The 16,620-nt window shown below is 50.4% G+C and overlaps 1 protein-coding gene across 18 annotated transcripts in view; it reads left to right on the plus strand.

Moving 5' to 3' along the window:
* The window catches only part of LOC139228683 (receptor-type tyrosine-protein phosphatase S-like), a 592,821-nt gene that overhangs the window by 549,948 nt on the left and 26,253 nt on the right, over nt 1-16,620 (plus strand). For all 18 annotated transcript variants that reach the window (XM_070859939.1, XM_070859924.1, XM_070859930.1 and 15 more), the window contains 2 exons: nt 5,066-5,244; nt 11,605-11,731. In XM_070859939.1, coding sequence (XP_070716040.1) covers nt 5,066-5,244; nt 11,605-11,731 — 306 coding nt within the window. The remainder of the gene's footprint in view (nt 1-5,065; nt 5,245-11,604; nt 11,732-16,620) is intronic.

Genomic DNA, 16,620 nt, shown 5'->3' on the forward strand with positions numbered 1-16,620 from the left:
GCTGACACTAGCACACAGCCATAATCATGATTAATAGCCTCAAAGCCAAACTACTCCAAATTCCACATCAATATTTTGACCAGTATTGAGTTCAGGCTCTTTCCCTTTAGGGACATCCATCAGGGGCAGAGAAGTGGGAAGGAAAGGGCATAACCCCTTAATTGCTCCTCATTCCCGTGGACAGAATGTTTCAGTTGAGATAGTTGGGTGAGCTGAATCCTCCAGTGACTTTAGCAGTTACATCTTCGAAATGTCAGCCAAGGGATAGGAAGCTGTCTGTCACCATTATATTATTGTTTTTTTTTAATGTGCAAAAGGGATTTCAACAGCAATTTATTTGAATCGGCCCTTTGGATGAAAAATTAACATGTCTGTGTTCCAAGAAGTCCTCCCAGTTTCCTGGCCAACAGTCTTCCCTCCATCAAAAATAGCTGAACTGTTAATTCAACCAATTGCTGCTGCTTGTGGAATCCTGTGTGCAATTTGGTTGCTGTGTTTATGTGACAGTTGTTGCACTTCAAAGTAGTAATGCATTTTGCAATGTTTACATAAGAACATAAGAAATAGGAGCAGGAGTAGGCCATACGGCCCCTCGAGCCTGCTCCGCCATTTAATACGATCATGGCTGATCCAATCATGGACTCAGGTCCACATCCCTGCCTGCTCCCCATAATCCCTTATCCCCTTATCATTTAAGAAACTGTCTATCTCTGTCTTAAATTTATTCAATGTCCCAGCTTCCACAGCTCTCTGAGGCAGCAAATTCCACAGATTTACAACCCTCAGAGAAGAAATTCCTCCTCATCTCAGTTTTAAATGGGCAGCCCCTTATTTTAAGATTATGCCCCCTAATTCTAGTCTCTCCTATCAGTGGAAACATCCTCTCTGCATCTACCTTGTCAAGCCCCTTCATAATCTTATACGTTTCGATAATATCACCTCTCATTCTTCTGAATTCCAATGAGGCCCAACCTACTCAAACTTTCCTCATAAGTCAATCCTCTCATCTCCGGAATCAACCTAGTGAACTTTCTCTGAACTGCCTCCAAAGCAAGTATATCCTTTCTTTAATATGGAAACCAAAACTGTATGCAGTATTCCAGGTGTGGCCTCACCAATACCCTGTACAGCTGTAGCAAGACTTCCCTGCTTTTATACTCCATCCCCTTTGCAATAAAGGCCAGGATTTCATTGGCCTTCCTGATCACTTGCTGTACCTACATACTAACCTTTTGTGTTTCATGCATTAGGTCCCCCAGGTCCCGCTGTACTGCAGCACTTTGCAATTTTTCTCCATTTAAATAACAACTTGCTCTTTGATTTTTTTTCTGCCAAAGTGCACACTTTCCAACATTATACTCTATCTGCCAGATTTTTTCCCACTCATTTAGCCTGTCTATGTCCTTTTGCAGGTTTTTTGTGTCCTCCTCACACACCGCTTTTCCTCCCATCTTTGTATCGTCAGCAAACTCGGCTACGTTACACTCGGTCCCTTCATCCAAGTCATTAATATAGATTGTAAACATTTGGGGTCCCAGCACTGATCCCTGCGGCACCTCACTAGTTACTGGTTGCCAATCCGAGAATGAACCATTTATCCTGACTCAGTTTTCTGTTAGTTAGCCAATTCTCTATCCATTCTCTATGCTAATATATTACCTCTAACCCCGTGAACTTTTATTGAGTAGTAACCTTTTATGTGGCATCTCGTCAAATGCCTTCTGGAAGTCCAAATACACCACATCCACTGGTTCCCCTTTATCCACTCTGTTCGTTACATCCTCAAAGAATTCCAGCAAATTTGTCAAACATGACTTCCCCTTCATAAATCCATGCTGACTCTGCCTGACCGAATTATGCTTTTCCAAATGTCCTGCTACTGCTTCTTTAATAATGGACTCCAGCATTTTCCCAACCACAGATGTTAGGCTAACTGGTCTATAGTTTCCTGTTTTTTGTCTGCCTCCTTTTTCAAATAGAGGCGTTACATTTGCAGTTTTCCAATCTGCTGGGACCTCTCCAGACTCTAGGGAATTTTGGTAAATTACAACCAATGCATCCACAATCCCTGCCGCTACTTCACTTAAGACCCAAGGATGCAAGCCATCAGGCCCAGGGGATTTATCTGCCTTTAGTCCCATTATCTTACTGAGTACCACCTCCTTAGTGTTTGTGATTGTGTTAAGTTCCTCCCCCCCCCCCATAGCCCCTTGACTATCCACTGTTGGGATATTGTTAGTGTCCTCTACCGTAAAGACTGATACAAAATACTTGTTCAACGTTTCTGCCATCTCCATGTTCCCCATCACTAATTCCCCGGTCTCATCCTCTAAGGGACCAACATTTACTTTAGCCACTTTTTTTCTTTTTATATACCTATAGAAACTCTTACTATCTGTTTTTACTATCGTGCTAGTTTACTTTCATAGTCTATCTTCCCTTTCTTCATCATTTTTTTAGGTATTCGTTTCTGAGAGATGCAAATCTTTTTATTTAAAGGAACCTTTCAGTTTCAACACAATAAGCACTTCGACCACAACTAGTCTAGGCAGTGCCAGATCAATAGAAAACAACTGCACTCAATTACACATACACAGATCATTCACTTTTTACCACTGGATCTTCCCCAGTGTTGGCGGAGTCCTGCACATGACAGCAAAGGTGAAACCACATGGCAGGCCTTTGAGGCAACCTCTGCCCCTTGTGCTAATGTTTCTCTCGCTGCCCCTGGAGGTGGCCTTTTCAGTGGCAGCAGTGCTACTGAATTCACTTTTTAGTCAGGGCTGTGCTCTGCAGCCATATTGTGAATTAAAGAGGGCACAAGATAGCTCAACCGCTGGGGCCAAGGAGAAGACATTTCTCACAATTAACTGCGGTGGCGAAACACACCAAAAGCCCAGAGTATTGTGAAAGACCCCCAGGACCTGCCTGAGACTCTAATGCCAGTGAATAATAACTCGAGGACTCGTGGGTTTTACCAGCCCCAGACTACCTGGGCTAAGATTGGTGGGGCCATTTGGGGAATCACAAGACAGGTCCCAGGACCAGCTCGGGAATGTTCCTGTTTGTGTTGCCGGATCGATTTCCTTAACTATTGGGAGTATTTTTGGGACTGGGTTCAACTTGCACAAAGTGACTGTTTTAAAAGGTTTGCTTGGGTAGTGTAATGTCAGTTTAGTCAACTGGCAGCTGTCCTTTGGTACCACCCTATGAGACCAATCTTCAACATGTGAGCCGAGTCAGAGCAACAACAACAACTTGCATTTATGTAGCGCCTTCAACGTAGTAAAACATCCCAGGGCGCTTCACAGGAGCAATTATCAAACAAAATTTGACACCGAGCCCCATAAGGAGATATTAGGACAGGTGACAAAGAGGCAGGTTTTAAAGAGCGTCTTAAAGGAGGAGGGAGATTAGGGAGGGAATTCCAAAGCTTAGGTCCCAGGCAGCTGAAGGCAATAATGCAGCAATGAAAATCGGGGCTGTGCAAGAAGCCAGCATCAGAGCCCGATCCTAACCTGGATGACAATCAGGAGTGGGAACCCCGGCTGATTTATTTTTTTCCCAGTCCTTCATCAGACGAGGGAGAAAACTGTGAGGGGTCGGGGATGGGGGGTGGGAGAGTTGGGGGAAGTACTTCGACATCTGAAAACCAACATTAACAAAACTACGTGAGCCGGCTGCAATAACAATTTATCCCGGTTTAATCAACTGGAATCAAAGCAGTCAGCATAAGGCCAATATTATCGAATTCCAATTGCTGCGGCTGTTTGTCACCAGCAATGATCTGGCCGGCTGATTACTGCAGTGAGAATGTCGTACTGGGGCCACATAGTGAACCAAGAAATTTCCAAAATGAGGTTGAAATCATGATTTACTCCCGGAGAAACGATTGCAATTGAACCTCAGCTCGGTGAAGCCTACACTTATAAAGTCATGTTTCCACCCCGAATATAGCAGGCAATTCCAGTCCCTTAGATAACGGAGCAGAGCTGCCCAAGCCATGTATTTTCACGAGCCACATATGTACACACCGAATATAATGTTTAAATCCAATGTTCTCATTAATCTGCATCTATCATAAGTTTCTGGTACTAACAAATCTTGGTGTTTGGATTTAAGATTCATCCATCAATGAGAGCAACCCTTTCCAAACTCCTACACAACTCAAACAGGACAAACCAATGAACAAGAACTATAAGCGCAAGTAGGACTGAATTGCCTAGGCTTTGAAGGATGAGTGCTATGGTTCAGAGACCACTTGTGGCCTACAGACCACCGTTTGAGGACACCTGCAATAGAGCATCAGTTTTTAAGAGGGCAAGCCCGCGTTTGTAAACCCCCCACCTATGAATCTCAATTTTGATACCTACTGGCTTCCTTAAAGGATCCTGCTTCTACATCTTAAATATTACTTTCCCCTCCCTTCTGCATGGCTCTGTGATGTCCTGAGTTGAGCAGTATTTGCCAGGGGAATAGCCAACATCAACCTGTGACCTCATAGGTGGACCAACCTACTGAGAACAGGCTGAAGCCAGTCTACATTTAGCTCCGCCCAGCGCAAGGCTCAGAAAATGGCGGCGGTGGCAATGTTCTACAGGGTTACACGTTTTTCAATGAATTAAAAAAAGGGGGTGATATCAGAGGGAGAGTTGGATAGTTCTAACTAACCATGAGCTCCCCGTGAACTCAGCAGTTAAAGTGCGCGGGTGGGAGAAAAATTCAGAATGTCATTACGTGTCCTTACCGTTGTTAATGACCAAGTTTAACTGAAGCAAGGTTTCGCTGAGTCTGTACGAGTTGTCTCTCCCTGGGCCAGACTGCCAAAAGGCAGAGGACACCTGCAATAGAGCATCAGTCTTGAAGAGGGCAAACCTGCGTTTGTAAACCCCCCACTTACGAATCTCAATTTTGATACCTACTGGCTTCCTTAAAGAATCCTGCTTCTCCGTCTTGGCTAAAGGGGGAAAATGTAGCTTTTAAAAAGGACGGAGCACCGGGCACAGAGGAGCACGTCACTCGACGCTTGCGATCACCTTCATTCTCTTTCCGCTCTTCTTTTCAGCGCCTGGCCAATTCCAAGGCTCACACGTCCAGATTCATAAGTGCCAACCTTCCATGTAATAAGTTCAAGAACCGCCTTGTCAACATCATGCCGTACGAGACGACGAGAGTGTGTCTACAGCCAATCCGTGGGGTGGAGGGTTCCGACTACATCAACGCCAGCTTTATCGATGGCTACAGGTAGGTACCCAGGGGAGACTGCTGTTGCTCACTGCTTGCCACGAGTCTGCATTTACACTGTAAATTTTAACATCGCATTTAAATAAATGTAAGAGCAATATTAGGAACCATCTGCTGTGCAGTTCATTGCACAGTTGTAGCAACAGGAGGTTGGGTTTCTAAATTTTAAACTGTTTCGCACAGTTTTGGCAAACCACACATGTTGTCCGACATACTCTATAGAAACATAGAAATCTACAGCGCAGAAGAAGGCCATTTCGGCCCATCGTGTCCGCGCACAGCCGACAAAGCCGCACGGTCCTTGGTCAGCAGCCCTAAAGGTTACATATAAACCTATGAACAATGACGGAAAGGCAAAGAGCACCCAGCCCAACCAGTCCGCCCCACACAACTGTGACACCCGTTATACTGAAACATTCTCCACTCCACCCCAACCCCATGTGATCTCCTGGGAGAGGCAAAAACCAGATAAAAACCCAGGCCAATTTAGGGAGAAAAAATCTGGGAAAATTCCTCTCCGACGCATCCAGGCGATCGAAACTAGTAGGAAAAACTGCCATCTGGCAAAATCACATTTCAGTTAAAGGTGTGGAGCCTAAAGGCGAGCTACCAAAGACTTTGTAAACTGAAGCTGTCGCTGGATTGTTTCCCAGCAGAGATCCATTGTTTTAATGCACCCAATGCTGAAGCAACCTTCGTACTTTCTCCCATTCCAGTGTCAGCAGTGGCTGGTCCAGGGAAATAAATCAGGAGGTATTTGCAGCACCATGGTACCTTGCCCGAGTGTCCACTTCTCAGTTGTGGCTCCAAGCAGTGACACTGGACCTGCTGTTCTGCCGTGGAGGGCATCACCAGCCCATACTGACCTCAGCTGACCTCTGCTCCCGTACGTTTCTAGCAGGGCTCAGATGCAGACGACCTTTTCCCTGAACCAGGAATGCTGAAGTCAGAAGGGTGTGTGGTGCCCCAAGATGCCACACCAGCTAAGCCTGACTAACTCAGCTGGAACCCGGGACTTTCCTAGTCTGCACGGCCCAGCGCCACTCCACGTGGTGCATCTCCCGACTGAGCCGTCTGCCCCATGCTCACGATACCCGTTTTTCTAAGGTTAAAAATCCCTCTTTTTCAAAACGTATACTCTTCCTTCCCTTGATCCATCTCGCCTGGACTTGTACCAAACTGGGACAGGTGGAATTTGCACCCCGGTCCTTTTGCTGCTGAATTTTGTTGACCAGTTAGCAAGAGTGCATGACACTGGCCCCAATTCTCCACCTCCCTCCTGTGGAGAAATGCTGCTTCAGCTCAGCACTCCTGAGATCAGGAAGTGGGGCGGGGGGGGGGGGGGGTGGTGTGTATCAAGCCGAGCCCTCCAGTGGCCGGGTCCCGCCAATGTTTAGCGCGGCTGCACGGCCAACGCTGACCTTTCCGCATATACTGCGATGCATGATGGGACATCTGGGCTGTTCTTAGAGAGAGTTCCTGGCAATAAAATCAACTTCTTTGAGAAAGCTGATGATAAATGAAAGAAACTGTGTGAGGCACGAGTGGTTCAGGGAGGGACTGGATGTTCGATGAGTATATTTTCAGATTTAATACTCACCCCTTTAAAACACTTTACAGTTACTCTGCAGTTATGAGTTTATCGGGCCCAGACAGACTCTGGTTTGCGATTTTCACTTGAAGTTAACTCCGGAGAGGAGCTTGCTATTGAATGTTAAAAAAAAGACATAGATATATTTTAAAAAATGACCAAAATCTGGGACCTACAGCACTGATTCTTTCTGTGGCCAGTCCTTTCTACCGATCAGGTTTATTGATGACTTGATAAGTTATATTCCAGGATCATTTCCGCTGTTTTAGAATCTGTTTTCTGTCCATTATTCTGTGAAAACCAAAAAACTCATTGGCTTTGCCCATCAGGCATTTGATTTGAGGGAATGAATTGTTTTGCTACCCAGGGCGTTTGAATGGGCATGGCAGCAAGGAAGGGGGTTTGAACTGAAGTGGAGGATGCAGAGGGAAAATTAGCAGGGTACCTTCATACTGAACTCACCTTCCATCAGTTGCGCCCCAGTTTACGAGTGGATCTTATGCGGTAGAGAGAGAGGTTTGTTTACTGAAGCTTGCAAAGGATTTTCATTTGTGGCAGAGGCAACATCAGGACTGCGAAGGGAGTTCTCCTGCGACTTTTCAAATTGGGAGTGCCTCTGCCTGTAGACATTAGCCAAACACGGAGTCTCCAGCTCGGTGTGAAGCGGGGGGGTTAACCCTGTTTACATGTACCAGCATGGTTTGAGAGATTGTGCGTGTGGCAGGTGTCGGAGTACCCATCTGTTAGCGAGCACGGCCCAGGTGTTTTGCTGCGGTTCAGCTTGACTTTATTTGGGGAGGGGGGGGGGGTGCGGGAGAGGCCGGGGAGAGGGGGGGAGGGCTGGTGGGGTGGGGGGGGGGTTGGGGCAGGCAGTGGGGGGGGGGGGCTAGGGGGGCGGAGGGGGCAGGGTTTGGGAGGGGGGGGGTCGTGAGACGAGGTGGGGGAGGCCCGGGTTCGTGCCCTGGTTGGGGTCGGTGCAGCTGCTGTGTGGGGTCTCCAGTCGGGTTAGCAGACGCCCGGCGGAAGCCGCCCTGTAGCATGCGTACGGCCAATGTCTCGGCAGTGTGAAAAGCTGCGGCTACCTCAGGGTGGGGAGGGAGAGAGCAGGTAGGGCGGTGCGGGGGGGAGCAGGTAGGAGGGTGTGGGGGGGGGAGGGAGCAGGTAGGGCGGTGTGGGGAGGGGGGAGGGAGCAGGTAGGGCGGTGTGGGGGAGAGAGCAGGTAGGGCGGTGTGGGGGGGGGGGAGCAGGTAGGGCGGTGTGGGGGGGGAGCAGGTAGGAGGGTGTGGGGGGGGGAGCAGGTAGGGCGGTGTGGGGGGGGGAGGGAGCAGGTAGGGCGGTGTGGGGGGGGGAGCAGGTAGGGCGGTGCAGGGAGGGAGCAGGTAGGGCGGTGTGGGGGGGGGAGGGAGCAGGTAGGGCGGTGTGGGGGAGAGAGCAGGTAGGGCGGTGTGGGGGGGGGAGCAGGTAGGGCGGTGTTGGGGGGGGGAGGGAGCAGGTAGGGCGGTGTGGGGGGGGGGAGCAGGTAGGGCGGTGTGGGGGGGGTGGAGGGAGCAGGTAGGGCGGTGTGGGGGGGGGGAGCAGGTAGGGCGGTGTGGGGGGGGGGAGGGAGCAGGTAGGGCGATGTGGGGGGGGGGAGCAGGTAGGGCGGTGTGGGGGGGGTGGAGGGAGCAGGTAGGGCGGTGTGGGGGGGGGGAGGGTGCAGGTAGGGCGGTGTGGGGGGGGGGAGGGAGCAGGTAGGGCGATGTGGGGGGGGGGAGCAGGTAGGGCGGTGTGGGGGGGGTGGAGGGAGCAGGTAGGGCGGTGTGGGGGGGGGGAGGGAGCAGGTAGGGCGATGTGGGGGGGGGGAGCAGGTAGGGCGGTGTGGGGGGGGTGGAGGGAGCAGGTAGGGCGGTGTGGGGGGGGTGGAGGGAGCAGGTAGGGCGGTGTGGGGGGGGTGGAGGGAGCAGGTAGGGCGGTGTGGGGGGGGGAGCAGGTAGGACGGTGTGGGGGGGGGAGCAGGTAGGACGGTGTGGGGGGGGGAGCAGGTAGGGCGGTGTGGGGGGGGGGAGGGAGCAGGTAGGGCGGTGTGGGGGGGGGGGAGGGAACAGGTAGGGCGGTGTGGGGAGGGGCATGTTGGGCGGTGTGGGGGGGGGAGCAGGTAGGGCGGTGTGGGGAGGGGCATGTTGGGCGGTGTGGGGGGGGGAGCAGGTAGGGCGGTGTGGGGGGGGGGAGGGAGCAGGTAGGGCGGTGTGGGGAGGGGCATGTTGGGCGGTGTGGGGGGGGGAGCAGGTAGGGCGGTGTGGGGGGGGGCATGTTGGGCGGTGTCGGGGGGGGGAGGGGAGCAGGTAGGGCGGTGTGGGGGGGGGAGGGAGCAGGTAGGGCGGTGTGGGGGGGGGAGCAGGTAGGGCGGTGTGGGGGGGGGGGAGGGAGCAGGTAGGGCGGTGTGGGGGGGGGCATGTTGGGCGGTGTGGGGGAGGGAGCAGGTAGGGCGGTGTGGGGGGGGGCATGTTGGGCGGTGTGGGGGAGGGAGCAGGTAGGGCGGTGTGGGGGGGGGGAGGGAGCAGGTAGGACGGTGTGGGGGGGGGAGCAGGTAGGGCGGTGTGGGGGGGGGGGGGGGAGCAGGTAGGGCGGTGTGGGGGGAGGGAGCAGAAGGGCGGTGTCGGGGGGGGGAGGGGAGCAGGTAGGGCGGTGTGGGGGGGGGGAGGGAGCAGGTAGGGCGGTGTGGGGAGGGGCATGTTGGGCGGTGTGGGGGGGGGAGCAGGTAGGGCGGTGTGGGGGGAGGGAGCAGAAGGGCGGTGTCGGGGGGGGGAGGGGAGCAGGTAGGGCGGTGTGGGGGGGGGGAGGGAGCAGGTAGGGCGGTGTGGGGAGGGGCATGTTGGGCGGTGTGGGGGGGGGAGCAGGTAGGGCGGTGTGGGGAGGGGCATGTTGGGCGGTGTGGGGGGGGGAGCAGGTAGGGCGGTGTGGGGGGGGGGAGGGAGCAGGTAGGGCGGTGTGGGGAGGGGCATGTTGGGCGGTGTGGGGGGGGGAGCAGGTAGGGCGGTGTGGGGGGGGGCATGTTGGGCGGTGTCGGGGGGGGGAGGGGAGCAGGTAGGGCGGTGTGGGGGGGGGAGGGAGCAGGTAGGGCGGTGTGGGGGGGGGAGCAGGTAGGGCGGTGTGGGGGGGGGGAGGGAGCAGGTAGGGCGGTGTGGGGGGGGGCATGTTGGGCGGTGTGGGGGAGGGAGCAGGTAGGGCGGTGTGGGGGGGGGCATGTTGGGCGGTGTGGGGGAGGGAGCAGGTAGGGCGGTGTGGGGGGGGGGGAGGGAGCAGGTAGGGCGGTGTTGGGGGGGGCATGTTGGGCGGTGTGGGGGGGGGAGGGGAGCAGGTAGGGCGGTGTGGGGGGGGGCATGTTGGGCGGTGTGGGGGCAGGGGCAGGTAGGGCGGTGTGGCAGGGGGAGCAGGTAGGGCGGTGTGGGGGGGGGCATGTTGGGCGGTGTGGGGGAGGGAGCAGGTAGGGCGGTGTGGGGGGGGGGAGGGAGCAGGTAGGGCGGTGTGGGGGGGGTGGAGGGAGCCGGTAGGGCGGTCTGGGGGTTGGGGGTGGGGGGGAACTGAGAGTATGGGGCTATGGAGTCACACCAGCACGAAATACCCAAAGTACTGAGTCACCCGTGAGATCAGTGGTGAAATGCGGGAGACTCCTGGCCAGTCCTGAAATGTAGGTGGGACAGGGCCCATGGGTGGCAGGACCAACAGACTCACAATAAATCAAGAAGGAGGAATGAGAAATGAATGCTGTCTATCCACAGAAACACTTCACTACCTGCCACTGGTGGAGCTGGGAACAGAGAGTGTTGAGCAAATCAATATGATTACACAAGCAGCCATTCCAGGTCAAGCCAATTAGCAGTTATTTCACAGTTTAGCAGTTAGCCACCTGTTCTTTAAATTGGATGCTAACTAAACATCGACAGTGCAAGAATCATTCCCGCCGCACCAAGCACCCGTATCACCTGTGCTAGCAGCTCCTGGGCACTCACACGCTGCCCGCCCCGGCAGTGCACACAACAGCGCTCTTGTGTGACTGCATAATCTGGGCGCTCTCCAGCTACCCCAGAGCTTTCCCTGCATTGCCCAATAACTCAATCCTGCCACGTTCCAATTTATGGTTAGCCACTGAACAGTCTTGGGGCAGAAAGGTTAATCGTTTCACAGTTAGCCACCGGATAGTCACAATACAAATTAAAATCAAAGCCGGCAAACTCTGGAAATCCTAAAACAAATGCCGAAGGCACTTGCCATACACAGCAAAGTCCAACAGCAGCTGTAATGAAGGATTCCATCCAACACATTACCCTGTCTTCTCTCTATACTGATGTCAACAGACAACCTGATACCTTGTTTATGTTGTGGGCCTGCAAATTAAAGCAGTTTGTGCCTTTCCCGAAGGCAGATTATACTGCCCTGTTTCTCTGTTGGTGGTTGGTGGTTTAAATGTGAGAAAATATTGAATGAGGAAAGGATATTTGACCCATCGCAGATCATCTACATTGGACTCTGTCATGGACTCTACCTGTCCAGTTTAATCTGCTTTCCCAGACTATCGATATTCTATCCTATCGTGGACTCTACACCACTAATTTAATCTTCCACAGTCCCTATGGTGGACTTTATCACATCCATTTAATCCCCTTCCACAACCCATGACTTTATACCCTACCTTTACCATCACTTACCTGTATTGTGGCTTCTCTGCTCACTGTTGAGAGAGCTCCTCCTATTCTTATACTAATCAACATGATTTTTTTTTTTGCCTGCAGACAACAGAAAGCATACATAGCCACGCAAGGTCCTTTAGCAGAGACCACGGAGGACTTCTGGAGAATGTTGTGGGAGAACAACTCCACCATTGTTGTCATGCTCACTAAACTGCGAGAAATGGGACGTGTAAGTGCTGCTGAAACTGAGAGCGGGATGTGCCATGTTCAGGGTTTGACCGTTCTTCCAGTACTCTGAGGCTGAGGGATTGAGTTGTTCGATGTTTTATTTAAAGAGGCAGGACATTGAAGCCCCGGCTTGCAGCATGGCTGTGTGGTGGGCCCCAATCCTGCACTCATTCCACTCCCAATATTGGCCATGCAGCTCTGGGAAGGCACCAGGCCAACCAGAAGCAAAATGCTTTTCCACAGAAAGCAGGAAAGAGGGACCGCAGGCTGCCCCTTCATACCTCCGAGAAGCCGTCGAGAGCAGCATTGGAAAAGGCCTGGGAACAAGTGTTAGCTGGGCATAGTATTTGTCACAAGGAGACTCCAGTATAGGGAAGGGGCAAAAGGTAATACAAAGATGAGGGTGTGGGTGGGGGTGGGGATGGGGGGGACCATTCGGCCCATCTAGCTCAATCGTTTCATAAAAACCTATCAACCCCTCTTACAGCATCCCACTGCCTTGGGAACGATTCCAGTGTGAGGGCCTGCTTGCTGACAACAGTCCAGCATTTGCCTTTTACCAGTTAGTCCTACAATGGTGGTTTAACTAACCTACAAAAAAAAAATCACATATCTCTTCTTCACAAGCTCACATTTTGGGTGAAGGTGGATCTTCAGCCCATTTGGCCTCATTCTCTCAGAATACCAACCTTACCAAACCCCCATCCAGTATTGAGTTGTTACTTGAATTAGTCAGACAATGTGGCCCCCATCCCTCTTTATCCTTGATTATTTAGCAATGTTTTGTTGTTCAAATTAACTAAAAGATTGATGCAGAGGTGTGTCCTTGACTCAACCAGCACAGCCTTCCTATGTCCACCCTGCAGCTCAGTGATGGGACATAATGGTGAGCGCCTTGCACCTGTTCCTGTGGCCCATGATGTCCAAGAGACTGGATCAGGCTGGAGGAAAGAGAAATCACCAAACATTTCCTTCAGCCCATCCACAATAGAAGTGATGGACTAATGGCCCCAACACATCCAGATAAACAGACTGCCCAGTGTGGTCCTAAGCCGTGCAGACCAGCAGGCTCTAGATTTGATTAGTAATCTCCGCTTAGTTTTCACATCGCAGCCCGGATAGCAGTGGGATGCTACAATAGATCTTAGTGCCCCCTCGCAAAATCAGCCTACTGTCCAGTGACAATGACAGGAATTGCCCGTATGTGAATGTCAAGTACCTGATCGAGGTGAAGTCAGCCTATGGTGCTAATTATCTGGGCTCATACATGAAGATTGGTCACTTGAGCGAGTTATATGCAACTTGGCATTCTTTAGTCTGAGTTGGTGCCTTCATTGGAGGAGGGGAGAAAATTGGGAGCGGGCAGGAATTCAGCACGATAGGCTGTGGGGGAGGGATGGGAAGAACATAATAACATAAGAAATAGGAGCAGGTGTAGGCCACCTGGCCCCTCAAACCTGCTCCGCCATTCAATAAGATCATGGCTGATTTGATCATGGCTCCACATCCCTGCCCACTCCCCATAACCCTTTATTCCCTTATCGCTCAAAAATCTGTCTATCTCCGCCTTAAATATAGTCAATGACCCAGCCTCCACAGCTCTCTGGGGCAGAGAATTTCATTGATTTACAACCCTCTGAGAGAAGAAATTCCTCCTCATCTCAATTTTAAATGGGCGGCCCCTTATTCTAAGACTATGTCCCCTAGTTTTAGTTTTCCCTATGAGTGGAAACATCCTCTCTGCAACCACCTTGTCAAGTCCCCTCATTATCTTATATGTTTCAATAAGATCACCTCTCATTCTTCTGAACTCCAATGAGTATAGGCCCAACCTATTCAACCTATCTTCATAAGTCAACCCCCTCATCTCCGGAATCAACCTCGGGAACCTTCTCTGACAGCCTCCAATGCAAGTATACCCTTCCTTAAATACGGAGACCAAAACTACGCAGTACTCCAGGTGTGCCTCACCAATACCCTGTACAGTCGTAGCAGGACTTCTCTGCTTTTATACTCTAGCCCCTTGCAATAAAGGCCAACATCCCATTTGCCTTCCTGATTATTTGCTGTATCTGCATACTAACTTTTTGTGTTCATGCACAAGAACCCCCAGGTCCCTCTGTACTGCAGCACTTTGCAATTTTTCTCCATTTAAATTATAATTTGCTTTTCTATTTTTTCTGCCAAAGTGGATAACCTCACATTTTCCCATATTATATTCCATCTGCCAAATTTTTGTCCACTCACTTAGCCTGTCTATATCCCTTTGCAGATCATCAGCAAACTTGGCTACATTACACTCGGTCCCTTCATCCAAGTCATTAATATAGTGGTGTTTAGCACCATGATGAAATGGAAAGCTATGCAGAAGGGGCCGATGCAGCTTTTTTCCTTTTTATGCAATTTGACAGATTTGATTAAATTTACCATAAGAATATAAGAACATAAGAAATAAGAGCAGGAGTAGGCCATTTGGCCCCTCAAGCCTGCTCTGCCATGCAATAAGATCATGGCTGATCTGATGGCTTGTGAATGCCTCCGTCCAGCCCCCCTACAGCGTGTCACTGGAGTATTTAGTAATTACAGTGTCGTAATCACAATCAATGCTCTAACTCTTCCACTGTTTGAATCTTTGAATGCAATTCTGAGCCTCTGAAGATTTGGACATGGGTGATTGAATGGACACCCAGCTTCAGATTCATAATCAAATATTGCTGTATCTACCTGTGAGTATGCTCACTGGTTGGTGGAGCTGTTGAGTTGGGAGTGGCTTAGCCAGTCATGTGATGATCACAAGACTCAATAAAACCCCAGCCAGTTGGGTTTGGGGGATCCACAAAAGGATAGTAAGCAGGTACAGCAAGTGATCAGGAAGGCCAGTGGAATCTTGGCCTTTATTGCAAAGGGGATGGAGTATAAAAGCAGGGAAGTCTTGCTACAGCTGTACAAGGTATTGGTGAGGCCACACCTGGAATACTGCATGCAGTTTTGGTTTCCATATTTACGAAAGGATATACTTGCTTTGGAGGCAGTTCAGAGAAGGTTCACTAGGTTGATTCCGGGGATGAGGGGGTTGACTTATGAGGAAAGGTTGAGTAGGTTGGGCCTCTACTCATTGGAATTCAGAAGAATGAGAGGTGATCTTATCGAAATGTATAAGATTATGAGGGGGCTTGACAGGGTGGATGCAGAGAGGATGATTCCACTGATGGGGGAGACTAGAACTAGAGGGCTAAATCTTAGAATAAGGGGCCGCCAATTTAAAACAGAGATGAGGAGAAATGTCTTCTCTCAGAGGGTTGTGAATCTGTGGAATTCACTACTTCAGAGAACTGTGGAAGCTGGGACATTGAATAAATTTAAGACAGAAATAGACAGTTTCTTAATCAATAAGGGGTTATGGGGAGCGGGCAGGGAAGTGGAGTTGAGTCCATGATCATATCAGCCATGATCTTGTTGAATGGCAGAGCAGCTCAAGGGGCCGTATGGCCTATTCCTGTTCCTGTTTCTTATGTTCTTATGAGGCAGGTGGTTGTGAGCCCGGTGGATGAACTGGTAATGTGTAGTGTGATTGTCAAACCTTTGCTAATAAACCAACTAGTTCTTAATAGCAATGTGTTGCTATGAATTCTTAAGCAAAGAACCCATAGGCAAATACATTACACCGGGGTTTTATCCTCGCTGGGACTTTTCTTCAGCATCGGCTACAGGTTTTAAGCTGTCAATTTTCCTTTTGGTTCTTGATACTTGTGACTTCTTTGCGAGTGTTACCTGGTGCTGCTGCCGATGCTGGAGATGTTTTGTCAGATCAGTGGAGAATTTGCACACGCAAACACGTCCCCAGAGTCTGACTCTACCCAAATCACCACGTCTATTTTCAGATTTTTGTTTAAATCTTTCTCGCGCACACTTGAAGCTGTCAGTCCCTGTGATGAGTTTTGTCAGCTGACTCAGTCAACTCAAAGTGCAGCTCTCCTTGGAGCACCAATCTTGGAAATCGTCATGACGACACCAGGATCGGGCTGGGCGGGGCTAGAGTAGGAATTGAGGTGTGACCCTTAACCCTGAGGACAAAATGCCATGTTTTTCCACAAACATTGCCACCTTCTGGTTTGGAGTGGCAGTCAGGGTCCTGAAAGATGTCAGCTTACATTCCCACACGCTTTGAACAAGTTCTCTGATTGATCTAATACAAAAATAAAATACTGCGGATGCTGGAACCTGAAATAAACACAGAAAATGCTGGAAATACTCAGCGGAGCAAAGGGTCATTGACCTGAAACGTTAACTCTTGTTTCTCTCTCCACACATGCTGCCTGACCCACTCAGATTTCCAGCATTTTCTGCCTTTATTTCTGAGTGAGCTATCCAGCTGTCTATTGGAAAGCCAGAGTTTTTTTGCTGGGGTTGGGGACTGTTGACTGCCCAGCTTATTCAGTACATCCCCAGCAATGAGCTTCCAGACTCAAGGAGATCAGTGACTAATGGGATTTCACTGAGAAGTGAGACTGGGTGACCTCCCAGGTTTTTTTTGCATAATTTGTGTCTACAGGAAGCTTTTAAATAATTAGCTCCTACCAGAATGTCTGGGTCACAACAAGGAGATATTTTATCATTAGAATGCATGCTCCTCACTTTTCAGTCTTTTCCCAGGAGCTGTTAATCTCCTTCTGTGTGAGTGACCTATTATCTTTCCCTACATTTTTAGAACTTGGCTCTCCTTTCCCTTTATTTACAACTCTAGCTCTATTTACCGATATCTAGCTATCTGTCTTATTTATCTATCTGTCTTATCTCTCTCTGTTTCTATCTAACTATATCCATCTATTTGTCTACTTATCTATATCTAGATACTTCTCTATCTTTCCATCTACATATCAACTTGGCAAC

The sequence above is a fragment of the Pristiophorus japonicus genome, chromosome 18, assembly GCF_044704955.1.
Source record: "Pristiophorus japonicus isolate sPriJap1 chromosome 18, sPriJap1.hap1, whole genome shotgun sequence".
In the NCBI taxonomy this organism is placed as follows: domain Eukaryota; kingdom Metazoa; phylum Chordata; class Chondrichthyes; family Pristiophoridae; genus Pristiophorus; species Pristiophorus japonicus.